This window comes from Chenopodium album, chromosome 19, assembly GCF_948465745.1.
Source record: "Chenopodium album chromosome 19, dcCheAlbu1.1, whole genome shotgun sequence".
Classification (NCBI taxonomy): domain Eukaryota; kingdom Viridiplantae; phylum Streptophyta; class Magnoliopsida; order Caryophyllales; family Amaranthaceae; genus Chenopodium; species Chenopodium album.
Genome location: NC_137852.1, coordinates 41,125,142 through 41,152,425, shown reverse-complemented (window position 1 = coordinate 41,152,425; position 27,284 = coordinate 41,125,142). Strand labels below are relative to the sequence as shown.

At 34.8% G+C, this 27,284-nt stretch overlaps 2 protein-coding genes across 5 annotated transcripts; one reads left to right on the top strand and one right to left on the bottom strand.

Annotated features, from left to right (window-relative positions):
• Positions 1-532: 532 nt before the first annotated feature.
• On the bottom strand, positions 533-14,690 carry LOC145593702 (uncharacterized). Of its 4 annotated transcripts, none has more exons than XM_081650023.1 (19): positions 13,699-14,690; positions 13,400-13,606; positions 12,945-13,006; positions 11,192-11,669; positions 9,672-9,872; positions 8,838-9,093; positions 7,899-8,139; positions 7,615-7,778; positions 6,974-7,525; positions 5,719-5,885; positions 4,867-5,083; positions 4,581-4,778; positions 4,190-4,306; positions 3,731-3,976; positions 2,948-3,128; positions 2,454-2,650; positions 2,195-2,346; positions 1,319-1,589; positions 533-1,027 (listed from the first exon to the last, which is right to left on the bottom strand). In XM_081650023.1, the coding sequence occupies exons 1-19, from the start codon at positions 14,493-14,495 to the stop codon at positions 770-772; spliced, it is 4,962 nt and encodes a 1,653-aa protein (XP_081506149.1). In that variant the 5' UTR covers positions 14,496-14,690; the 3' UTR covers positions 533-769. The 4 variants fall into 4 exon arrangements, with proteins under 4 accessions (XP_081506149.1, XP_081506151.1, XP_081506150.1 ...); XM_081650025.1 differs by having other exon boundaries at positions 14,366-14,486; XM_081650024.1 differs by lacking the exon at positions 12,945-13,006 and having other exon boundaries at positions 14,366-14,688.
• Positions 14,691-16,069: 1,379 nt separating this feature from the next.
• Positions 16,070-26,186, top strand: LOC145593701 (putative aarF domain-containing protein kinase At5g05200, chloroplastic). Its single transcript, XM_081650022.1, has 11 exons — positions 16,070-16,379; positions 18,023-18,137; positions 19,294-19,436; positions 19,573-19,683; positions 19,861-20,049; positions 20,128-20,283; positions 21,262-21,527; positions 21,618-21,715; positions 23,012-23,190; positions 24,786-24,902; positions 25,631-26,186. Exons 1-11 carry the CDS (start codon positions 16,305-16,307, stop codon positions 25,808-25,810), a joined length of 1,629 nt encoding a protein of 542 aa, XP_081506148.1. The 5' UTR covers positions 16,070-16,304; the 3' UTR covers positions 25,811-26,186.
• Positions 26,187-27,284: the final 1,098 nt, after the last annotated feature.

The window sequence follows — 27,284 nt, the reverse complement described above, 5'->3', positions numbered from 1 at the left end:
AAAATGTACTAGTAATTATATAAGATCTTATTGTCAGGGTAATTTTTATAATCAATATTTTATAATACAAACTAAACTTATTGATTCTCAAAGATATGCATTAAAAAATGGGTAAAAACAAATAGGTGCATTAAACAAAATAGAATAACGTGAGACATTGATGACTAAAATTTTATACTCAAATTTAAACATATAAATGTAAACCTAACAAAAAATTGACATATAACCCTTGCTAATTACAACTTGAATTAAACTAGGTGTCATTTGAAGTTTTGAGCACGAGTACATAACTTGAACAAATCCGAAAAGGATTTACAACTAATAGCTAACCAAAGACCTTTTTGCAACCTCTATAATAATACATAGGACTCCATTAGGAACCCCTTTATATTTTTTCCTTTTTGAGTTCTATTTTAATTTTAGCCTTTTCAAATCAAATTATTACAAAGTATAATGAAATAACCATAATTTATATTCCATAAACAACTGTTAATTTAAATACTAGTATAATAATTAGAAACAATTGGAGAAATAGAGAAACTGAAGTTAGGCTTTAATATCAAATACAGCCATAAGATCTCTGCTGCTTAATATACATAAATTCAGCTTAAAGCTGAAGCCCTAAAAATTACTACGAACTCCGCTTTTTAAAAAAAATAAAATAAAAGAATTATATGTACACCTACCTAAATAATCCTAGCAAATAGATAGAATATACAAAGTAAGAAACTGAGATACCCAGCACTAATAATCTACACAGAACGTATAATCACATTGTAGATTGGCCAAGCCTTTTCTCAGCGGCGATGGCAGCAGCAACAGATGGTGGTAAATGCATTAGACTACTACTACTACTATGCTCGTTACTTTTATCCGGTGCTGCAGGAGGTGCTACTGCAAACAAGGACTCGACATCTTTCAATGTTAAAATAGGCTGATCTTGATTCTTCTTATTCCCACTAATAAAAGAACTGGAATTTCTACTTCTGTTCAACTTGTAAATGCTTTCTTCAACTGTATCCTTAATCTGTTCAGCCAATGGAATAAAAAAGGATAAAGAAGCGAAGTTTAAGACTCTGAGCAGATTGAAATTTGTATAGAAACATCAATTGTGAATTAAGCAAAGAAAATAAATGTAAAAATAATTGTTTATTTAAAAATAAATCCCAAGCTTTCTTCACAAAATAGTTCTATAAGTAATGAATCTGATAATGCAAACAAAAACAAGAAAATAAGTAAAAAACACTATAAAAAATCAATAACCATGATACTGCAATAATAAATATAGAATATAGTTCCAAAAGTGGAAAATACATACTAGAAATCGATGAACAGTGGTTTTTCTAGTCTGCCCAATGCGGTGCACTCTGCTGATTGCTTGCGCTTCAGCTGCTGGATTAAGTAGGGGCTCAACAAGAATGACATGCTGTGCTTCTAGGAGGTTAAGCCCATTTGCTCCATGCTGAATTAAGAGGAGTAACACTTGGATAAACTTAGAATCTGGCTTCCGTTGATCACTGTTCTTGACACAACCCTTTTCTGTCATCTTTTCTCCTTTGAAAATGCTTAAAGCAGCTTGTGATTGTTTTCTGTCATTACAAAATAAAATCATTTAGTTGTCCATCCATCATCAATCCACCCAATTAAAAACCTGTAGGTTGCTTGGACTAAAGAGCTCCCGATGTAAGCTAAAACCTTTTTCAAGAGTTCTAAGCAGGATATCAGCAATAGACACACAACTTTGTAACAAACAGAAGATCAAGAAGTATCAGAATATGTCTGATAGATTTGGACTTTTGGAGTGTCATTCAACAGTGTTGAAGGATCTACAACAAGATTAGAGTCACCATAACAGAGGCCTTCCCAAAAAAATGAAACAATAAAAAAAAATCATGGTGGGGATGGAATATGCGAACAATTGCAAAATGAAAGGGCATGTTGCAATTCAAGCAAAGGGAGGTAAGCAGTAGCAATATGTTATATGATTCATATTGTTCTAAAGCTAAATGTGTTAAATAGGTTTTACAAGGAAATTCAGACATCCAGAAAAGCTCTACCATGGATTTTATACGTGAGACATCCAGACAACTAGACACTTTCGAAATTATTGACACAACAGATCAAAAGATAATATCTCCCAACAAACAAAACATTCATACAAATAATTCAGTAAAGTCTGAAGAGGCCCCATTACCTTCCCCCTTTCATACGAACATAACTAATCTCATTAGAAGCAAAAGCATGCTCTAACACATCAAGGACGTCATTCCAACTGGAGAAAACAAGAACTTTAGCCACTGGATCGCTCGACTTGATCCACAGAATTTTCCTTGTAATTGCTTCAATCTTCCAAAAGTAAAAAATAACATGAGCCTCAGTATTAAACTATTAACAGATAACAATGTTAACAGCTATTATGAAAGTAACACCCTGATAGTTATGGATATGAGTACCTTTGTACTGTATGATCCCTGGACAGATACAGAAGCCTCCAGATTTTCACTTTTCCCAGCAGATGATTTACTCTGGCCATCATCAGCCAAGGCAATACTCTCAAAATCTGAAGGTTGTCGACAAGTAGGGCAAAGCACCCAACTATCATCCATCTTGCTGTAGGAAACCCTCTTTCGCTCAGTTATTGTACAGAAACCTACAAAAGTAACTTCTGTAATGTAAGTAAACACATAAATTTCAAGCGCTGAAGCCAAATTTGAAAGTCATAGAATAAGTCTCTTCTGACAGCCAAAAAAAATTACTCCATGAATTACAAAGGTCAGATATTTTGAAGTAATAATGAATTAAAAACTCTCGTATTTGCAAAGAAACTTTCCGTGCAGGAGGAGAGGAGGGGGGAGACTGCACAAACCATACTCTTCACAATAATATATATAGATGTTGGCTTGCTGACCAACATCATGATTATCCAGCGTTATTAGATAGGACTTACATTTACAGCATGTTAGATGTCCACACTGAAACACCATTTTTTGATTTTGCAGAATTTCCTGACATACAGGACACATTTCCTCGACCAATCTGGTACTCTTTGCGCTCTCTGGGGAAGGAGTATTCATTAAAGCAGCTACCTCATTATCTGATTCTTCTTTCTGTTTAGAAACTACTAGTCCCTGGAAGAAAAAGACTCATTTATTACAGTAAAAAAAAAAAGTACATAGGAGGTTCAGTTCCCAACGAAAGCCACATAGTTCCCAACAATATAAAAAAACACATGTTTGAACAAACAGACCGTAAGCCACTTTGAACAGAAATGCAACGAAGGTCACATGTTTTAATGATAAAAATGCAGGTAATCTATAGTTATATACCAATAATTGAAATCAGGAAATACGGATCCAAAGTTTTCTCTTCAAACATAAAGTTGTATCTTTATGTAGGATTCTTTTAACACTGACAATAAATTGTAATTGCTAAACTACAATCAGGCCTCCAATGCTTCTTCCCTAAACCCTTCATACTTTTAATACCAATTTGTCTCCATATTTCTTTTTTTTTTTTTTAATACCAAATTTTCACCAGATCATTTTTTTAACCAAATTGTCATGAACTAAAACAATTTTTTTAATAAAATTATTTAAAAAATTAAAGCACTTTGTCAGCTAAAGACTGAGCAAATGTATACTAGAAAAGTCATCCATGTAACATAACCACCAGAGTACATGAAATAAATCATTGGAAGCCATAAATGATGCTATAAATAATAAGCTAGTACCTGCAAATACCGAAGTTTTCCCCGTATTCGTGATAATGTTGCCAATGACACAAATTTTTCACTCGAATTCTCCACGTTAGCAACTTCAAGTTCTTCTAGGCTTAGCGCATCTATAGAGTTAGCGTCATCACCGTTTTCTTTTAAGCGTAATCTTGAAGTTGCCATCTTAATTTCATCATATGCACGAAGAACCTGAGCTTGAGCAGTAGCCAATGATCTTGCATGAGCATACTCCTTCTTCATTTCCTGATATGAAGAAGGTAAAAGATTAGAGCAGTACAAGCATCACACTAAACAACTGCACAACCCATTATAAAATCAGCATCAGCGAGAAGCTAAACAAAAAACACCAAAAATATCACCAAACTATGTCATAATTCTCATAAAACAAATTCATAAGACTTCAGAAAGGGACATAATTAGCAACAACTTAAATGCAAGGAACTTGGCATGGCATACCTCAAGAAGTACCAGGTGTCTGCTGGCCGCTGATATACCTTCTCTCCCCAAGTGTGCCCTGAAATAAGTCCTTATAACACCAAGGATAATTTCTAATTCAGAGGGAAGTTTTGAATCCTACAAAACACAGTATCATGACAATAAAACTGAATTAGAACGTTTGAATCAAAACATCATATTGATTCCATCATCCCAAACTCCTGGATAACAGCTCACACATAACACATGTAGCACAGCTCTAACAACATGCTCTATGTCTTATTTTTGAAGTTAGAAGATAAGGGACCACAAAGTTCCAACTCATCATTTAAGTGGAAGCACCATGACACTGATTTTACCAGGTAAATCCACCACGCTGGGGGAGTAAGGAATGAGATTAAGAGAAGCTCACCATAAACATTTTTGCAGAATCCCTTTTACTTCTGCCTATATTATTTGGCCCTGATGATGCATCAGTGTTTGACTTTTGCTCCAAATTCCAATAAAAACGATTCCTCTCCAATCTTTTCTTCTTTAGATCTACTGCTTCAGCAGACGAGATAAATCCTCCATTGTCCTCTTTTCTAAGAAAGAGCCTAGCCTCATAAGCCTAAGACATGGTAGATAGAAACTTAGAAATATGCCACAAGCAGTAACCTCATTGAGTCTCATAATAAATTTACCTACTCAAGACATACCTGGAATAACTCATCCAATTCACAATGAGCACACAAAGGACCTTCCACATTCATATAACAATTTGGACAGTACCGTATACGGTCAACATCTTCATCTCTTGGTTTTTCCATCGTCTGATCAATTTCCAACAGTTGGTCTAATAACCTTTTCCGAGCAGCTTCCAGTGAGTCTAAGCCACTTTGAATAGAGTATTTAAGTGCAGCTATACTCCGGAAACTGAAAGGAGATTCAAAAAAGAAAATAAAAATGTCAAAACATAAGATGACTACCCATTTTAAGAAGTCTCAATGTAATCCTTCCATTTACTGTCCAGCTTACAACCAATTTTTGTCTATGTCAAACCAACTCTTTTGTGCTACTACTATCAATTTTTTGATTCAATATTTAACAACTTCAGAGTTTAGTGCCAAATGATATTTGAATGTTTATACATGGATAGAGTGTTTCAGTTAGATTACAATTCATTCAATTGATAAATCAGTTGAGAATTCATAGAGCAGAAAGACAAATTGGTTGTCAATAAGCATAGCTATTCACCATAACATGGCAACGATTCAGCAAAGACAGCAGCCAAACTTCTTATTGGGTCAAGAATATTCAATAGTATCAGCAGGTTCTTATTTATCATAAGGGACATCATTCTCATAGCTTAGAATCAGTCAATGTGAGCTATATAAGAGCTGGCAACTTATTTCACAAAATAAGGATCATCCTAGAGTTTGTCCATTGGCTTGTCATTCAGAATAAAAACAAATTACAGAGAATTTCAGATCTCTAAGAATACAAAATGTATAGCATACAAGCTTCAACTCACAACAGTTTGAAGAAAAGACTAAAGATTTAGAACCAACCGGGAGTCAATTCTTGCTGATTTTGTAATGTTCTGGCTGTCTAAAATAGCATTTTCAATCCTCCTTGACAACTCATTAGCTGAATCTCTGTTTTGTTCAATTTGTTGGAGGGCTTCCAACCACCAGACTCTGTTCTTGTTTTCTCTGTTGTTTATAGAGTCATCAACCTTCAAAAAGCAATACATTAATAGTTTTTAGGCACTCAGAACAAACAAAAGGCAAGATTCAACCACCAAGTACATAACTAGTGAAAATAAAAAAGAACATACAAGAGGATAACATGATTTAGTTAAACAAAATTATCCTGGAGAGCAATGGTATTCTACAACAACTTAGCTCCATCAGGGGAACTACATATTTTATCTTAAATTTGTTTGCTAAACAAGAATATTTTCAATTTGTTAAGCGGGCTTTGAGGTAGTTGATGGACCACATGCCTCACCCATACATGAACAGCTCCCTGATAGTATGTACCAGATATTAAACTTACATGCATTTTAGGAAGCAGGGTACAGAAGCTAAAAAAATAGAAAATCATCTCTCATGGTATCAACAAAACAGCAAAAGTCCTTCATGCCAACCAAACCGGCATAACAAAAACCCCACAGCAGAAAGGTAGCCACATGAAAACGGAAGAAAGCTACACACAGCATTTAACTAAGAATTCATGGAAGCGAACGAGGCTGTGTGCTATGAAGCAAACTGCACCACTTGTAATTTACAAGTAAATCGGAATTATTAATATATGAAACATAATCACATCAAGCACAATAATGTTTTCAACTATGCCTCGAAGAAGATACCAAGTGATCCCATATTCTGTTGTCTTAAGGTATCGTAGATATGCTTGGAATGGGATGTAACAAGGTATCGTAGAATTGTTATCTGTTTCTTCACCCTCATATTGACACACTTGGTAGTGAGGGTGGTAGGTGCCACCTTTATTATCCAACATCAAGATGTGTAGTATCATTATACTATGATGAATGATCATCCGAATTGGTAATGCCAGGAAAAAAAAAAAAGGACATACTAGCTTGCGCATCACAATGCAACACAACAAACAAGTAGAAAGCATAGAAACACAAGTTATGTGTCATAAACTATGCTAGAAGATTTGCAAAATTTTGTCCTATATTATCTTTAACATACAAATGCCATATTACATTTGAGGATTCTGAACATGCAATGACACACGATGCATAATAGAAATTAGTCAAAATGAAGACAGCCAAAAAGTCAAGAGAATATATACCTGCATATATGACTTCTGGAACTCTTGTTGAGCTTGTAACAACCTCGAGTAAAATCCAGATAAATATTTCTGTTTTAGACCCTCACATATGATAATCAAGCTTTCAATACTAGAATTTTTAACACCTTCTGAGCCATTTGTTGATGAACTGCAGTTCAATTCAGAAGTATCCCTAGCCCTACCCATAATGTCTTCTGTAACATTTTGAGTCTTCTTTATATGGTCAATACATGCAATGATGCCACCACTAATTTGAGAAGGCACCTCTTCAATTTTTCCAGTTAGCTGCGCCCCACAAAATGATACTAGTTGCAAAGTGTTTGAAGCTGATTTGAGAACCTCAGTGAGATTTTGATGTATGTGGATATTTAACAAAGGGTCCACACGGAAATCTTCAGAATGTTCTTCTGCTAAATCTAATGCTTCTTTGTAAAAAGATGCTGCATTAGATAGTTCGCCTTGGATGATCGCTATACCAGCAAGCCCATTCAATGAAGAAACTACTTTCCTTAATGCATCCTCTCCCTCTACCTTAGTTTTACTAATAAGGACCTATAACATTACAAAAAAAAAAACTCTATTAGTAATTAGTACAGATGAGTCAAATTCCAGCAGGTAAGATGAATGATCTAACAACGCACAGATAATATTTCATCCATGGTCATGGGAGATAGTTGGAGAGAACGTAGTCCAGATCCTCCCACTTGAGGGTGGCAGCAAGCTTGACGAAGCTTCAGAAGTGAGTTTAGCAGCTTTGTGGCCTCCAAATGGGTAACAAAGGGATCAGGTACAGACGACGAGGAGGCTGAAAGAAACATCGGATATTAGTTAATCTCTACTATTTTCCGCTTTTTCTCCTAGTCTAAACAAGAATGGATGATTGAGTATTCCACTTCATAGTGAAGGTTATAAATATTTTGTAAACCTGAGCAATGTCTAGACAAACTCTGACTTTTGAACCTTTCAAGAACTTCACGAGCAAAATCCACACAAGTTTCATGTTGCCGCTGGTAGAAGTGCTCTTCAACTGCAGAGAAAGAAAGCCAAGAGACCTGTTCTTCCTGCGGAGGAAGCTCAAGCTCATCTGCAACGTGTGCCTTTGAGGAGCGCCACATCAACTGTCTGAATATTTGATGTGTGAATGCCATAGCTGCTACATTATTTCGCTACAAAAGTAAGGTTCACGATCAGAAAAAACAACAGACTTCTAAATGGAAAAGGTAACTCTTCAGACAGCTCCTCCAGGCCCTTATACTACCTCTGTTCCATATTATATGCAACAAGTGGGTATTTTTGAGATAAAAATATATTCAATAGTTGCACATAATGTGAAACGGAGGTAGTATGAATTCGCAAGTTGGTTGTGAGACAACAAAATTCATAACTCAGTTTGAAGATTATCCTTTAATTCTTAATTCTATGGAAGAATTAAGTAATCAGATGCTTTTGGTATCAAAGATCTTTTGTAAACATCATCTTGCAATAGGGTAAGCCATAAGGACTGAAACAGGCAAGTCATAAGTTTAAAATAGCCTATTCACAACTGTACAGACTACAGATAAGACTGCATAGTTTTAGGATCATGGCCTAGGCAAAAGCCTCCTTAGCAGCATTAGGATGATGGTGTCCTATAAGAGAAATTCAGAAGCACAAAGAAGGATGCACAACCAAGTATGTCAGAACTCTACTTTTTGTCTTTTTCTGCTTTTTTCTTAGAAAAAAAGAATTCATCTTGTGATGTAACAAAGGACATGATCGCTCATAATAAAATAACCACAATAATATCTCCCAGAGTATGGACACAAATATAAAACACTAGATAATTAAGATAATTAAAACATTTAATAAAGAAAAAATCACATACCTCATACGGTTCTCGTATAACTTCAGCCCACCACCTAGACACATCAAATGGACTTGCTTTAAGGAATTTGAGAAGACCATATAAATCATCTAGTTTCCTTTGGATAGGTGTTCCAGTAATACACCAGCGATGTCTTGCATGTAGACGCAATGCCATCTCTGCTGCAGCAACAACACTACTCTCGACCATTTGAGCTTCATCTAAGCAAATTCTCCACCATAACACCCTGGTCAGAAGGGTTGGAATCACAGGATACCTGTAACAAAATATACTGGAGAATTCTGTAACTTGCTCATTACAAATCACTAAAGTATCCCAGCTTACAGCTTCAGTTACAGGATATCCAATGTCTTTCCAAGCGAAATTTTACACTGAATCATGACAAACACAAAGGTAGAAAAGACATCACTCGGACAGGCATGTGTAAACATGAAGAAATTTCTAAGACCAACCCCCTTCCCCCCCCTCAAACAAACAAAAAAAACAAAAGAGATATAAAAATTTTGGATCCTTTACAACAACAAAAACAACAACTCTTAAATCAGGAGAGACTGCATAGAATAGAATGGACAAACTGATAAACTCTTAAATCAGGAATAACCTTGGGCACAGTTTATTAGGATCCTATCACAACAAGTACAGAGAACTGGAGAAAATTGTGAAGCTTATACCATCCTCCTAAGATATTATATTATAAGTAAAACATTAAGAACGGCTTTCAACTAAGCAGAATGACTGGGAAGAGAGAGAGAGAGAGAGAGAGAGAGACAGAGACAGAGACAGAGAGAAAGAGAGAGAGAGAGAGAGAGAGAGAGAGAGTAGTGTAGAAGAAACCTTTTTCCATATCTCATTAAGCGACGATCCCCTTCATGCCTCTCTGAATCATGTGATAGATCATCTCTCAGAACATCATACGTCGTCAGCACAATATCAGCTGAGACTAATTCATTGATATCCAATGCAGTGGAATTTGATAATGACTTTTCTTTCACACCTTCGTAGACATAAATTCTCATGGAGCCTGGATTTGTATGACTAAGAGATGGATAAGCAATCAATAAGAAGCTAAGAACAAAAGCAATCACAGTTACATGTCAAGCAAAATCAAGTATCATAAGCATTCCAATGCAATTATAAAGTGAGCAACAAAAATAGCATTACAAAATTTTCTTGATCACTTTGTGCTTGTGTACTTTGGTGCATTATCAAAAGAATTATTGAGGATCCATATAGGAACACGGGCCAATCAAATTAAAATAATAGAAACAACCTTGTTTAACTACATAGAGGGGCTTAGAGGACATTCTGTAAAGGATTTTTGAAAAGGCTGTTCTGTAAAGATGATTGAAATTGTCATTCCACAAGGTCTAACAACATCCATTATAGAATGACATAATCCATAATTGAAACCATTACACATATTGCTACAATTGAATTGACATATAATATAAGATTAGACTTTTATATTGTTCACCTATTACCTATAAATGTTTAAAACCATTAGATAAAATACTTCATATATCATATCTCTTATAGTAATTTGTTATAAGACTGCCACAAATTAAGTCTCCCTATTCTTGTATATATATACTCCCCAACATTAGTTACAACTCTAATACATGCATGACTACATTCTTATCTCAATTTTTTACTATTTCTCTATATGGTAATACATTTGTAAAATTTTAGGTGATAATTAAATTTACTAAATAGCGCCATTTAGACTAAGGCTATTCACAAACTCCCCTTAGACCATTTGTTGTAATCTTTAAGTACTAAAAAGTATCAATTTTTTAAAAAATTTTACTAAAAGATATTAACTGTCAAAGTTGCATTGCTAAACATCAAATCCTATGTGGTACTTTGGTAGAATATAAATATTATAGAAAGTATAATTTAGGTTAAAAATTATAACCATTTATAATAATTATAATGGTGTATAGCCCATTGGGTCTATGTGCAGCTAAACAATCTAGTTTATAAACATCCATTTCCAACCAGAATCCGACCCCTTTGACATGTAAATTTACAATCGTAAAGTCAATCCTATTCAATTTTGTCAATTTACACTCCAATGAATGCAAAGCAAGTCATAACACCAAACATCTGCAACTCTACAGCCACAAATTTCTTCCTTTGCATGGACCACAAGACTAAGAGAATGTTGCAGAGCTTACATTACTCAACCCCATGACTTAGAACATATATATAGTCTACATTTTCTCCTCACTCATCCCCTCTCTTCCTCTGCCCCTCTACCGGGATGGACTCAAATTTCCACTCAATTCCATGAATGCATATACAAGGGGGAAAAATGAATTAAAGAACAGAGACATAGGTACATTAGGTAGTACCGAAGTATTTCAGCATGCCACTGAGGCAGTATGGAAGAAGGACAAATAATAAGGGTAGCTGCAGACTCGATCGGAGAGCTAGTAGCTTGCATCAACTGCAAGCAAATTTGGCACACATACTCATTATTCATTATGACGATATCAGCAACATTCTTCTTCCTTCTGTTATTGTTGCATTTTCTTTTAGAGATTTCCTTAGTTCTTTGTATTCCTTCTGAGGGTGAATAACCAACACAGTCTGCATGCTGCCATGCATCACAGACATCACACTGAACCCACAATCCTTCATACTTGTAACTTTCACTAAGTGCACCACATACACATTCAACACGTTCTCTTTTCAGTCTATTAATTCTGGTTTTCTCCTTCTCAGTAATATCCGACATACCTCCTGAACAACAGCCTTGTTCAGATGATGACTTGCGATGAGCTAATATACATGCAAGAAGCTCAACAGTTTTTCCCATGCCCATCTCATCTGCAATAAAAATAGATAAAACTAGCATAAACATACAACAAAAGGATATTGCATATGTGAATAGTAATGGGCAGAAAATAAACACATACATAAACTATTCAACTTAAGGTGATTTGGCCATATAAATTTAAGGTGATTTGGCCATATAAACTCAACAGTTGAGCATGGGAAAAACTGTTGAGCTTATATAAACTTGAGGTGATTTGGCCATATAAACTTAAGGTGATTTTGGCTGTGAAGCATTGTCGTGTGCTTAACATGGAGATGATTTTAAAAAAAAAAAAAAAAAAAAAAAAGTATGGGGTTACATCCATTGAATACAAGACAAGGGAGAAACGCTTAAGGTGATTTGGCCATATAAACGGGAGACCAAGAGAGGCTTCAGCAAGGAGGGTTAAAGAGTGGCAGAGTGTTGGGATCGCGAGGGGTAGGAAAGACCTAAGAAAACTTGGAAGAGGGTGGTTGAGAGTGATATGAATACTATGAGGATTAAGGAAAATATGGTGTTGATAGGCGGAGAGGAGGGAGAATATTCATGTCGAGGACGTGTCAAGATTTTAGTATTTACTTTAATTATTTAATCAGCTCATGTTTTTGCAAACTTAACTTATTTCATTTGCAACCTTTATGTGTTTTACTTGCATGTTTTTCCACTTTTTTATCTCCTTACCAATCTTTTAATATTCTATTAAATTTTTGTTCATATTCTCTATTTTGTTTCTCACTTTACACACCTTTTTTTTCCAAACTTTTATTAAATTGATTATCTTGCTATGCTCTTTTTCTTTTACGAACATTTCCTTATGATGATTCATGTTAGCCGACCCCAAATCATTTTGGGACTAAGGCTTTGTTGTTGTTGTTGTAAGTAAAAAGTTACCTAATACTCGAGTCAACTCTGAGATGTGAAAGAACAGCCAAGCACAAGAAAGAAAAAAATAAAACTTAGCATAACGGGAGCACATCTTACCCAAATTATTTATTAATCAATATTCGTTATAAAGTCACTATTTAAAATTTTAATTCGCACAAAATAATCTTTTAAAAATCACTATATCAACATGGACCCAAACAAGTACATGGTTTTTTGAAAAGGAATTAAAACATGATTCATTTTCCCAAGTTGCGAATTCTTAAGTATTACCTATATAAACAATTTACACTTAACAAGATGATAGCTACATTTACCGAACAAAAAAAAAAAAACACACACACACACACACGCACACACACCAAAATACAGAAGAGATTATAAAATTAATCAAAGACTCTTACCAGCAAGAATACCGCCAAAGACATATGAAGGGGCGACCTCTTGACACAAAGAAACGTTCCCACTAGCAAAAGAGGGGAAAAAGAAGGAAAGGGATAAGAGAAAAGTCTAGACTAATGGAAAGAATGAAATGAGGAAAATTCCGCTCTAAGTGAGAAAAAAAATGTTTCAATATGACTCTATTGCTATTGCCGAACCCCTCCTTAATAACATTTCAGAAAATGTTGATCACAAAGAGCTAGTTAGAAACAACTGCTCAAGTAATTATAGGACACAGATGCATACATATTGACCATCCCAAAAACCTAGTTTATGAAACCAATTTCTTCTCATTATTTAACCTCAAACCATAGGGATTTTCACTTCATCCTCTGAAGTAAATGAGCTGTTTTATTGTGGGAGAAACGACATTTGCAAAGAATATGTAACCAAAAAACGAAGAACTACAAAGACATACCTAAATGGGTTGTAGAACATTTTTGACGGAGACTCCAAAAAATCCACAACCACACACATAGGAGAACAATAAAAATTATTTTCCCATACAACCGAATCCTGCAAAGCACCCCTCTCCCTTTGTACCATCCAACAAGCAGCCCGACGTTGATATGGTCTAAGCTCAGGTAGTAAATCAGGCAACTCAGCATCCAGCATGGGACAATCTCTACAAAATACAGTAAGCATAAATGGTTAAGTAAATCATCTAATGAAGCACGTGTATTCCAAGCTTTCAACAATTCCATATAAAACACTCACTTTGATCGTTTTATGGCTTCATAAAATCCACCAACATCAAAATTTGAATCTTTGAAGCTTCCATTATCCACATCCAAATTCAAATCTTCTTCAACTTTACTCGATAAGTGGACCCCATACCGAGCCTCATAAGTTGTCAACTCGGGCCGAAGCCAAGCCATTACACTCATCATGCTCTTTTTCCATGCTAGCCTAGTGTTATCTAGAAGTGATGTACAAGCACTAAATGCATCTTGAAGTATCTCCACCCTAATCCTAAGTGAACATACATCCTCACATAACCTAACCCCGAAAACCGGCCTCAATGTCAAGAACTTCATACTAACTAATTGAACTAACCCGGTAATTCCATCATCACTCCCATCAAACTGCCCACTTACAACCACAGCACGAGCTTCGATACCGTTAACTACCCTCCTACTAACAAACTCCAAATATATGTTTTCAGACGAAAACACAGGCCAATACCCTGATTTAATTCTAACAACACGCTCATTCACATCACATAACCTAACCCTTAAACAAATTTCCTCATTCAATTCAAACCCAATAAATTCAGGACTAAATTCTAAATTATGGAGTACAATTTCAGATAAATCTCTATGTTGTAATGAATCCCAACTACTTTTATCAACATCAAAAAATAAAGGGGGGTTTTGAATATTACCAAAATCATCAACTTTGAGGTCATTAGCTAAATTAGCACCTGGGTTTGCTGAATTTTTACCATAATTGCTTGTGCTTCCATTCTCAAAAAATTTCACAGAACGCCGGGGTTTCTTTTTAACCCTACCCATCTGATAAATTGCCAAATTCAATCAAAACAAGCAAACATTGCAGAAATTTGATGAATGAATTGAGTGTAGAAACCCAGAAATATGGGAATTGAAAGAAAGTATTGATCTTTGATATGGGTTGTGTAAATTAGAGTGATACTTGAACAGAGGGAGTTAAGAATGAGTCAGGGGAGCAGAGAAAAATTATCTCGGGGATTTTGTGTAAATTGATGATTTTGTTTGTTAGTTACCATGAAAATAAAAAAAAGGGGTTTTTTATATAACCCTGTTTTTATTTTTTAATTTTTTACGTTGTGCCCCAACATATATGACTTTCTACCCTGTAACCCCAATATACTTTTTGTTTCCATATGGTAATTTTGCCGTTAAAAATTCCGTTAGTGGGGCTCACTCTCCATGTTCGAGGGTGGGGGAATGCCAGTTGGCGATTTGCGGGGACAAGGCAAGGGTGGGGTGGGGTTCCAAGAGAAGAGCCGGTTAATATGTCATATTAACAAAGCAGGTTGATATGGTGGTAATTTTGCAAATATGAGGAGTGGAATCAATTATTTTATTAGTTTTCTATTATGCTGGTCACGTGGGAGTTAATTGACGTTATCTAATTCAAGCTTTCATTTTCCATTGAAATGCCCAGTTCAAGCTTTCATCCTCCATTGAAATGCCTAGTTCAAGCTTTCATCCTCCATTGAAGATGCCCAAGCTTTCATCCACCATTAAATATGCTCAAGCATATCCACCGCCACCACTAAAACGAAAACCTTAAGGATAAAAAGTGAAACAAAGGGCATGATTAACCTCAAAGGATAAAAATTTGCCATCACCTTTGATTTCCATTGCAGCCGCTAATTTCTCCATTAATGGTTTAATTTTGAGTGAAAAAGAAGTGCATGGATATGGTGATATAGGCCGACGGAGTTAACAATGCAATCTAGTTCAATCAGGTAGTATTGTTCTTGGTAGTGAATTTACTCCACTAGCCTTGCTAAACAGATCAAAAAGACCACTGTACCCCTATATTAACAAAGATTGTTAATATGACATATTAGCAGGTATTTTTTCAGGTTCCAATAGGCGAGGAAGGGTGGGGTTGGGTTCCGGCAGGCGGGGAAGGGGAGGGGTGTTTCTAGTGGGAGTTGTTTTGGTGAGGAGAAGGGAGGGGTGTTTTCGATGGGAGTTGATTCTGGCGGGGGAAGGGGAGGAGGGTAGGGGCTGGTGTTTTTTTTTTTTTTTCATTTTATATAAATTTTTAGACTAATCAGGGTTGACATGTGTCAAGTAACCTGTTATAAAGGTTGTTGACTTTTGTTGATCGGTTATGGCCTAATAGATGAAAACGCCCCTAATATTACGATTATAGTTGAGATTAATAAAAGTAAATGGTCTAAAGTTGAGATTAATATTACAAAGTATCAATTTTTCTAAATAATTAACCTAAAGAGCTATTAGCGGATTTGCGAGTATCATTTATGAAATGCTTACCAAGTTAATTGAGTTATAAAGTTATTGAAGTTAGTTAATTGAGTGATTAATTAGTACGGACTATGAGTAATTCTTTAGAAGTACTTCGTAGTATGGCTGTATGATTGTCTGGTTGAGCTTCGTGTTACAAGTTTGAACCAGAAAACACAGATTTCTTTTAAAACCAAACAAAAATGGCGTAATCAGGTCAATTTTGCAATCATCATCTCAGCTTCTCCCCCACAAATTCCACCCATTTTCTAAATTCTTTCTCTTTCACTCTACAATTATTTACCCTTATTTTCAAACTTCAAAGTTTCCAACTTTCAGCAAGAATTTGCAGCTAAATTAATGGCGATTATGGCTTTCAAGACATCAACCTACTGCTCTTATGGCCGCTTACCTTTCTTTCTCTCTCCTCCTCAGGTTTCTCCTTCTCTATTTTCATAATTGGTTTCTTCACTTCTATGCAAAGTACTATGATTTTGGGTTTTTAGTGAGCTTAATTTTATGGGGTTTTTGATGTTATTTACATTCAAGACTTACATTATACATTTCTTGTTTCTTTGTATTGTGGGTATGTGCTTGAATTCAAAAATTCTTTCTGGGTAATTTGAGGTAGTAACTAGGATTATGAAAATTAAGTATTGGGATTTGTGTTAGGTTGATGAGAAAAATCAAATTGGGATTTGGGGTTGGTTGATGTCGGTTTATTATTGGATTTTAGAGCAAGGAAGAATTTTTCTGGTAATTGTATGGATTGTATCATTGTGTGAAAGCTAAAATTGTGGTTTTGTGCAGAAATGAGCTATATGATGTGTTAATTTTGGAACTGTATTATAGAATTATGTAATTTTCAGTTTAAGCTTTATAGGATGCATGAGTTTTGGCGAAATGGCGAGGGGTATGGGTTTAGGATCATTGACATAATTACTGTAGGATGTACTAACATTACTATGAATTTGCACCATAGCAAGCTGACATCAAGTTGAGTTGAGTGCAATACTTGTCTATCGAATTGATAATGTACTTGTAAGTTCCTCCTTGTTTGTTCATTTGAGTGGAAACTTATTAAATTTATATACATGTATCTGTTATCTTTGTGATCGAGATACTAGCTTCGAATGTAAAGTGCTCCTAGGATCAAATTGTATGATCTTGCAAACTACTCAAAGATATGATTGTGAAATCCACATTTGTCATGAATTACTCATTTGTGACGTTAAGATAAGATACAAGTAATATTTGCTCGGGTCAACATTCATTGAGTGTATGCTGATAAAAGTTTGCTCGGGTCAACCTTTGAAGAGAATTTATAAAAGTCATATGAGTTTACAACACTTCAATTAGTCTTCGGGAAATTTGTGCTTTGAATCTATTATATGTTAGTAAGATTCGTCTCAATTTATAATTTCATAATTAGTTTTTAAAATATTTTTACATATTGATTATTAAAAATATAAGTGATTGAAATTACGCATTGGCAAACATGAAATGAGAAGCATTGCAACTAAAGAAAATAGAGGAAGAAAATTGTGGTTGTAAATGGTTTTCAAGTACTTGTAAAGATACTATGCAGAGTATAAGAGCATCTTATTTGATTATATAATGTTAAATGTCATTATACTAGTATTTTATATGTAAATCTAATGAGTTTCAAAACTTTCATATATCTATTAGCAATCATAAACTGAACATTGACCTAAAATGTTGAAATCCTACCGGTCTATCCAATTGATGATTCTATGTAGGTTCATGGATTGTATGTGAATTGTTGGATTTATTAATTTTGGGTTAGGTTTATCAACAATGCATTCATAGTCACCCTAAGCATGGATAACATTATTAAAAGTTCTTAAACTCATTGTGTTTTGATTTCCTCTGTTTCCAATAAGTATGCAGTTTAGGAAAAAAGATTATAAATTTAGATAAACTTGACTTGGATAGCCGTTTTGATAGAAGACTTGTGATCAGAATGATTTCTTGAAGCTATATGGGTTGTCTTTCTGTTATTTGTTATCCTGTTTTGCAATCAAATTCCACTTTCTGATTCTCTATCTTGGCTGCAGTTGACTACTACATGTGTCTCCACATGGTCCAAAAAGCTCCCCTATCACCCCCGTCGCATGATAGTTTTTTCACAGTATTCACAGACACAAGATCTTTTTACATCACGTCTTCAGGGTACCTTTCCTTCTCTATATCTAACATGTTATCCACTTTTGCTTAGTTTTACAACCTGTCACTTTTTGTGAATGTTATTCACCATAAACTTGTAGTTGTTTTGACGTGCTGTTATGCTTACTGTCAAACTTTGATGCCCACATTGTAATACTGTTTGATAGACATTATAATTCTCCTTAATTTTGATAGAGCCTTTTGAATTCTGGCTAAGGACATTGTCCAGGCCTAGGATTAAAAACGAATAAATGAAATTATCAGATTACAGGGAGAATAGATTGATTTTTTTTTGGAGATGTGTCATATTCCAACCCCGGAGTTAAAACGGGCACTGAGTAAGAAGGAGCATTTCAATAAAGACCAACTCAAAGAGGGGAGGGCCGGAGGGGTGGGGGAAACAATTAAAGCAGAAGATATATCTGCATTGGAGAAGCATAGATTTTGTGGTTGTTGTGTGTAATAAGACAGATATTTGCAGGAAGTAGCATAATTAACTATGGAAGTGCTAGCAGAGCTGGAAGGTTAAAGGGGTCAGGGGATTGAGGTCTGTTTCATCATATTCTTTTTCTTAAGTTTCTATTATTAGTAGGTAGAAATGGTTTCCATTTGGCTAGAACTGCGGGAGAGTGGTGGAAAACAATGAGGTGATGGTAAAGGCAGGCAGGAATATGGTTATGCAGATACAACAACAACAACAACAACAACAAAGCCATAGTCTCAAAATTTTTTTAAAAATTAAATATGGCATAGTGTATAAGGGGATTAATTCCCATCTGGGGTTTCTATGACTCTTACCAAATATCTCTAAGACTTTTTCCCAAAACTTTAAAACCTTTGTAAAGTTTTGTGAAGAAGTCTTAGAGATATTTGGTAATAGCTTTTAGAGATATTTCATTGCTTTGCACGAAGGTTTTAAAGTTTTGGGAAGAAGTCTTAGAGATATTTGTCAAATATTAGAAGTAAATTTTGTTAGCACCCAGATATGAGTTTGACATATGATGCCAGGGTAAGGTAAGAATGTTAGTGTTGCATGTGGTGTTTATCCCTCACATGAAGAGTTGTGTACTTGATTGCAAAATTGCAAATTGTTATGTTATCCTAGATTTTATTATGTTATCCTAGATTTTATTATGTTTTCATGTTTTCCATTTCTCTATAGAACGTATCCAAAACCTGCCGAAACTTGTCGAGGATATAGTCCAGACATCCATAAATACCGGTCCTCGTGGAGCCTTAAGACTAGCTCAAGGAGTCCAAGCAGTTGTTGGGGTGGGTGGTGAGTGGCTAGCAGATGTCTCAAAGGTACTGTTACTGTGTGCTGTGTTCATCCTTTATTTATTTAATTTTTTTTTTTGAAGTTTATTGTAAACTACACTTGGTCTTTATGAATTATTCTTGTCAATAATCCAGGAAACTAATGCTATTTCACTTAATGCAGTGGACAAATACAGGTGGTTTACCTGCCGAATTACAGCTGGGATTGGTTTCTCCCTTCTATCTGAGAAAATTGTTTGAACGCTTAGGGGCAACCTATATCAAATTGGGTCAGGTATGGCAAGGATATTACATCTGTAGGTCTGAATATTACTGGATATTCTCTCATACGTCATGTCACTCTCTATCTGCTCATTAGGATTATTTAATGCACCTCTTTTTTTCTCCGTGCTGTGAGTTAGCCCTTTTCCCTAGCTATGATATTCATCTTGCTTAGTTTGTCATTGTTTAGTTCATAGCGTCTGCACCTACACTGTTCCCTCCAGAGTATGTTGAGGAGTTTCAAAAATGTTTTGATCGAGCTCCTGCAATTCCTTTTGAAGAAATCAAAGCAATATTGAATGAAGAACTAAAGAGGCCGATTGATAGTGTCTATGAATATATTGATCCAACACCCCTTGCATCAGCCTCAATTGCACAGGTTCTATTCTTCTCTTCTTCTTCTGCTAGGCTAATGTGACTAAAGACAAGTAACAAAAGTACAGAATTATGTCCCCAGGTTCATGGTGCCAGGCTAAAAGGCTCTCAAGAAGACGTGGTCATAAAAGTTTTGAAACCTGGGATAGAAGATATATTAGTAGCCGATCTGAATTTTGTCTACGTTGTGGCTCGCATTTTTGAGTTTTTAAACCCTGAATTCAGCCGCACTTCACTGGTAATACATAGAGCAGTTTTCTACCATTTGCAGCTTTCAATTCTAGTATTTGTACTTTGCTGAGTATCATTGTTGAATCTATGAATGAATCCAATGGAAAATCACGCCGAGAAAGATCCAACTTTTTGAAAATTATACGATTCTATTCAATTCCAAAATTTATGTAACTTTTCAGCTTTTGACTTACACTTACTTGGAACATGATTGAGAAAATAATCCTATATATTAATACAGCTAAACTATTACTTGCGATATCATCACCACAAAGTCCATGAACTCAATTTGATCATGAAAGAGTAGAATTCTTTGAAGTTGTCCTAACTCCTAATGATATGAGGCTTTGGCTAAATGTAGGTTGATCCTGGTAAAAGCATCATAATTCTCCTTATGTTCTCATATTTAAGTTGGAGGTGCTTTAAATGGTTGCTCTTTCAGTAGTTTTTTTTTGCTAATAGTCTAATATTTAAGAGAGAATATGATTTAATGTAAAAAAAGAAAAAAAGACAACTAAACACTTGTGAAGCATAACAAGGTGTGGTTAATAGGTGTCTGAAAATATTTTATGATTCTTTGACTTGATCTAATTTTTTTGGTAACCATAACGACTATATTAGACCTTTGTCAAATGACTGCATGGAAATATCTGGCTGTTACCTTTCGTATACCACGTCTCAACTTCTCATGCTCCTTGTCTTTGTATGCTCTCTTCTCATATTCCTGGTCACTTGTGGAAAATATGTATGCATAATCTACAAATGTTCACGTTGTGGACTACTTAACCGAGTTTATGTTACCATGACATATTTATAGTTATAGTTGAAACATCTCTCAAAGCATCAAAGGCACTAGTAACTAGACTATGTTATGATATGTAATATTAGTAGTAACTCCATGCTTCATCAAAAAATTTCGTTATATATCATGCAATTCTTCTTTCTGTAGACTGAGCTTACTGTGTACATTTCTCTCCTATCTTAGGTTGGTATAGTTAAAGATATTAGAGAATCAATGCTTGAAGAAGTTGACTTCAGTAAGGAGGCTGCAAATATAGAGGCCTTTAGAAGGTACCTGGACACTATGGGACTCACTAGGCAGGCTACAGCTCCAAGAGTATACTACCACTGTAGCACCAAGCGAGTTTTGACAATGGAGAGGCTTTATGGAGTTCCTCTTACTGACCTAGACTCCATTAATTCCCTTGTTTCTAGTCCTGAGACAAGTCTAATAACTGCTCTTAATGTCTGGTGAGATTTCTAACAATTTGAGTGAGCCCCACTTTCTGCATTTAGGATCTAAGACTATTTCTGAGACTCACTTTGTTCATGTTTTTGCAGGTTTGGCAGTTTGCTTTCATGCGAATCTTTTCATGCAGATGTGCATGCTGGTAATCTGTGGCTGTTACGTGATGGCCGTATTGGATTTCTTGATTTTGGTATGCATCTTTTCTGGAGTTACCAAGTTAACATCTACATTTTGTTGCTATTCATATTGAACAAAATAATTTTGTCTATCATTCTCCTTCAGTTGGGAGTAAATTGATGGTTGGTATGGAAATAATTTTGATTTTTCAACTGTCATTTTGTTGGAAGCTTTGGCATCTCAATCATGTATTAATAAAGTTGTTGCTGCTAGATTCGGAAAATGTGAAAGAAAAGGATAAAGTGAAATAGCAGAGATAACAAAAAAAAGACTACTTATACTGTCAATTCATCTTATTTTGTAAATGTACTACCACAAAGACAGATAGTTAGTCCATAAACTAAAAAGTTAAAGATAAGCAACTAGGAAGCAGGGTACATTCCCTACTCTGTATTTTCATGTTCTCAATTACTACTTCCGACCCTTTTTGTTCCTCCTATTTGGAATTGGGGAGTAAATTAAGAAAAATAAATCTTGATGAGTGAGAAACAATAACATGTAATGAACATTATAACTTTATACTAAATAGTGCCACTTTTTAAAACACACCAAAAATTAATGAAAAAGAAAAAAAAAAAAAAAAAGTATTAATGTGGTGTTTGGGGAGAGAAAATGATGATAAAAATTGAAATCTGATATTGGGAAATTCAATTAGTGGAAAATGTGTAAAAAAAAAAAAAAATTTGTATAGAAAACATCAAAACAGAATAAGGAAATTATGGCACATTTTCCAAATAAATAAAGGAAAATTGAAGGGAATTTTTCACAGTACATGGAAAATTTCGGGAAGAACTTTTTGAACCTTCCTGAAATCCTAATCAAGAAACTGGCAGAGCAAAAAGGATAGGAGGGATTAGATAACAATAATGGTATGACTTTAATAATTTGGAATCCTAAGACCCACTTACAAAAGCATCAACTAATACTCTTATAGTCTTAGATATATGATCCAACGATCCATTAATCCACAAAGAAATTACTTCCAAGTTCCAACTGCTACTCCTTTGATTATGCTTGTAGAATCTTTATTTATGTGACTAAATGTTATAATTTACCTTCTATCAGATGCTGTGAAAATACCTGTTTTGTTAACATTCAGTTATCACCAATGACTAAGGTACACTGTGCTAGTATCTCCTTAATGGCAGTTTGGAAGTGTGTAGATGTTTTAGTGTAATTTGAATTTATTTATGTATATTGTTTATATGCAAGCCTTTCCTCTCCAATTACATCAATTACTGTGTCATGCATTCTGCCTCCTTTCTGTTGATGCAAAATGCTTCCGTATGTCATATGTGTTTGTTTGCAGGGATTGTAGGTCGTATATCTCCAAAGACATGGACTGCCATGGAAGTGTTTCTTCAATCTATTGCAACAGAAGAATATGAATCAATGGCATCAGCTTTGATTGAAATGGGTGCGACTAACCAAAATGTGGATACTAATGCCTTTGCAAGAGATCTTGAAAAGATATTTTCCTCAATACAGGTTGGTAATACTAATATGTCCTCAGTTTCCGGTGGACTTTGTTGGCTTCCGACATTAACTGTTGCATTTCTTGAATTGTTTAAAGTGGAAATGTGCACATTGTGACATTGATGAGTACCCCTATCAGGCTACCATTTGATGGTAACTGTTACACGATTCCATTTGTGGAGCCTACTTTATACTCCCCCCTGCATTTCTTTTTATGTTTTACCAACCAATCCAACCATCATCCCTGTTATAAAAACACAACAATGACAATTGATCTGCAAAGAATTGATATTGTGCCTTTTGTAAGAATCAAATGTAAAATTCGCAAAAATCCGTAGTAATTCGATCGTTAGGTCTATGAATTGTTGGGTTCAAAATTCAATTAAGGGCTTATTAACTTTGGGGGAATGTTCAACTCCTTGCACGAGGTCATAAATAAGGGGTTACAAACTTACAATGCATCAAATTAAATTATCAACATGAATTGTATCATGCCTGATAATCTCTTGATTGTGGTTTAGGCAAATAAAAATTAAGAAAAACTTCCCAAGGTAAATTACTTATAATTGGGGAAAATGTTGAATTCTCCATAAGGGTCTTCAATTCAGGTGTACTAATCCTTCTTTTAAATTAAGATAAACTAGTGTGTCACCCGGGCGTTGCCCGGGATGTTACTTTGAGTAATTTCTTTTCGTTTTTCTAATAAAGTGTTTGAAATAAACTAATTTGGAATGCAATATTGAATATTGAAGAGAATACAAAGAATAATGTGTGTCTCTTTGTTTTTGAATTTGGATCGATGCAATTTTGTATTCTGCATTTAAATACATTTATGTGGAAGAATAGAACATAAATAATTGGTAGTTAAGATGGTAAGACATGTGGTGTTTTCTCCATGAGGTAAGGAGTTCAAACCTCTTTATATGCGTTTTTAATTAACATTTCCATGAATTATTGCGTGGTGATATGGCGTGATGCCATAGGATATTAAGTAGTGACGTGGCACATGTGTCACATAAACGTTTTTAGGAACGCTTTTTAATATATAAGTATAGATTTGTCATTTTGCATGGAGAACATGGAGGGAAGGGGAAATTTGGGCTCCAAAATCAGAGCTTTTTGACGGATTTCCTCAATTTGTCCTGGTACTAAAGTTGGTTGTTTACAAAAATGAACTTTAAAGGTGGCTTTTCACAGAAGTTGACAACTAAAAGGTAGTGTGGTACAAAAAATTTCCTTTTATAAAATGCTTGTTTATTACACAAACAACTTCCAGTCTTCGACAACATATTTAAGCCTATTCAATGTCCTTGTCTAGCTTTTGGCTAATTTTTTTGGTATCATTGTGTATCCAATTCTTCTTCTTTCTTTTGCTTTTAATTGGGAGTTATGCATGTGTACTTGTGCTTTAGGGAAAAATTCTAATTACAACGGGCACAGATGTACATAACTGAGACTTGTAGAGCTGTAAAATATAAATTGAGTGGGTTTAGCTACCTGCTGCAAGTCTGTGGCTATGGTCTTGGATAGTTCAGCAGCCATGCTAACTTCATCAGATTCATGCTGCAGTGTAGAAACATGATTTATTGTCCATTTCCTAATTGCAGGATTTAGATACAGAAATTGTCGTTGCAACAGCAAGAGGGCCAAGTACAAATGCAACTGCTGTTGCTGCTAATGTGGTGGTTGACGAGAGGCAGATGAATGCACTATTTCTTGATCTTGTAAGTCCTTTTTTTTTTTTTTTAAGGTTTTGCTCTAGGACGAGATTTATTGTGATCTTGAGGGATCAAGTGCTGGTTTGGGTTGCTAAAGTTGAGTGATGACCAATGGTTTTTAGGAGTAATGAAATTTTTAGTATTGTGCCATTTGCTTTAGCCATTAATGGGTTTAGTATTTGTGCCAGTTAAGTTGGTTTCTTTTATTCTACAAAACTTATATTCTCTCCTTTGTGGGGGATTTTATCTTTATGCTGTTCAATCCAAGTGTTTTATTGCTTAAATTTTGTTGATTTTGCTATTAATGAGTGTTCGACTTCATTGCTGGCCATTTCTGATAAAGTGTTTTGGAATATTTTGATATTTCTCTCATTTAATCTAACTGTTTTTCTACTTATTCACTTTATTGAATTTCAAAAAGAACTTGGGTAACCATTGAATATTTCAATCACGACACAACAGGTATATATCACTATAATTGGAAGTATATACAAAGTATGTTTCATGTTTCAGGGTATATAAGTAACATAACCACCTTATATACTTCGTATTAATTTGCTTTTATCACCTGGACACATTTTGCCCTTTAATCTAGTGTTATTATGATTTGAAATGCCTAAAAGAACTCCTAGATAATTTTGTGCAAATTATTGGCACTTTAAGTTCTTTCACTGGAAAACTAGGTTTTCTGGCATTAGTGGATAATAACTAGCAAGTTTAAATGTTATTTGCAGGTACGGGTGAGTGAGTCGTATGGACTAAAATTCCCTCGGGAATTCGCCCTTCTGTTGAAGCAACTTCTGTACTTTGATCGATACACTCGTTTGCTGGCTCCCAATATGAACATGCTACAAGACCAGCGAGTCACTGTTGTCTCAAATCGAAGAGCTAGCAGCAATAGAGGTAGATTCTAATAGGAAGTGTGCACTATCCTTATATTTCTCATATACTTGGATATCGTCTTATGGCTCCCAATATGATTCTGAGCTCACACTCGAGCTGCTTTTGTTCGGGTGATTTGATGAAAAAGCATATGTCCTGGGAAGCAATGATATGATCTGTAATAATCTGAATGAGAAATTCTTTGTTAAAATGTAAATATAAACGAAAGGGTTGCATGCATGAATAGCAACATACATATTTGAATAGCTGTGTTGTAGACTTGTAAAATTCTCAGTAGAATTTTTGTATAATTTTGTACTATACAAAATATTTTTAAAATTCAATGTATAAACAAACATAGACCTTACCTCAAAAAATAAGCAAATACAGACTTTCTGTTGAAAAGTATCTGACTGTGCATGTAATATTCACTTTAATCCACAAATTTTGTTCTCTGAAATAATTCTTCATTTTTTAAAGTCCCTTTATTTGCCTAAATGCCTCTTGAATTTTAAATGAGTGTATATTGCTTGTCTGATTGACATTTAAAAGGATAACAAATAAGTAAAATAAAAAAAATAATTAATAAATAAATAAAACGATTAAAGAGGAAAGTGAAATATAGTGAGTTGTTTAGTTGACAACTTCATAGAAAGTGTTACCTAGCCTCCATTAGTAACTGATTTTCCTTTAGCAGGTCTAATTTCTTATGATCGTCTAATTTCTTATGATCAACCAAACAACGTTAAACATATCTAGATGACAGTGTTTAGGAACTACATGGGAAAAACTTCTTCTAAGGGCCTGTTCTCGTTGATTGAACTGAACTGAGCTGAATATTTTATAAGAGAAAGAAATTAGGAGCTGAACTGAACTGAAAATAAACGTATGAGAACAGGCCCTAAATATTAATTCTCATATCCAACCAAACTACAACTTAAATGATAAACCAACCCAATTGCTACCAAGATGACAACCTCACTTAGCTTATGCCCTCATGAACCTAAACATTATAGGTAATCACAATATCGCCTTCTTTGTGTCACATATAGCAAGAAGCCAACAAGACTTTTGTACAAAGTTTCATCATCTTGCCACATTTTCTTTTTTGCTTTAATTGGCTGATGAATTTTAATCACTTATTTGCAAACCTTTTGAGCAGGTGTTAAAACATACTTTTCTTGCAAGATAAGAATTCTCTTTTGTTTTTCAATCATTTCAATTTCTTCAGCTCAGTAAAGATTATAGGAAATTCACAATCTTCATTAATGTTAGTTTTGTGCTTCATATGTCTTGAGATCACCATAGCAATGTAAAAGCCAACTGATTCTCTGATAATGTCGTCGGATAGAAGATGGAGTTGTTTATGATGGTGTTGGAGAATGGCAAAAGAACTAGATAGTTATTAACAAGAATTCCTCAATACTGAAGCATAGCTAAGAATATACATAATTATATGGTATGCTCTCAGGAGCACCATGCGTATGAATGTATGATACCTTCAAA

What these genes read in the sequence shown, in the direction of transcription:
- LOC145593702 (XM_081650023.1), bottom strand. Translation starts at nt 14,495, where the DNA reads ATGGGTAGGGTTAAAAAGAAACCCCGGCGTTCTGTGAAATTTTTTGAG. An exon ending in GAAGCCATAAAACGATCAAA is followed by an intron (nt 13,607 to 13,698) that starts GTGAGTGTTTTA and finishes TGTATTTTGTAG; the next exon opens with AGATTGTCCCATGCTGGATG. An exon ending in CTTTGGCGGTATTCTTGCTG is followed by an intron (nt 11,670 to 12,944) that starts GTAAGAGTCTTT and finishes TTTTTATTGCAG; the next exon opens with ATGAGATGGGCATGGGAAAA.
- LOC145593701 (XM_081650022.1), top strand. Translation starts at nt 16,305, where the DNA reads ATGGCGATTATGGCTTTCAAGACATCAACCTACTGCTCTTATGGCCGC. An exon ending in TTTTACATCACGTCTTCAGG is followed by an intron (nt 18,138 to 19,293) that starts GTACCTTTCCTT and finishes ATTTCTCTATAG; the next exon opens with AACGTATCCAAAACCTGCCG. An exon ending in TATTGGATTTCTTGATTTTG is followed by an intron (nt 21,716 to 23,011) that starts GTATGCATCTTT and finishes GTTTGTTTGCAG; the next exon opens with GGATTGTAGGTCGTATATCT.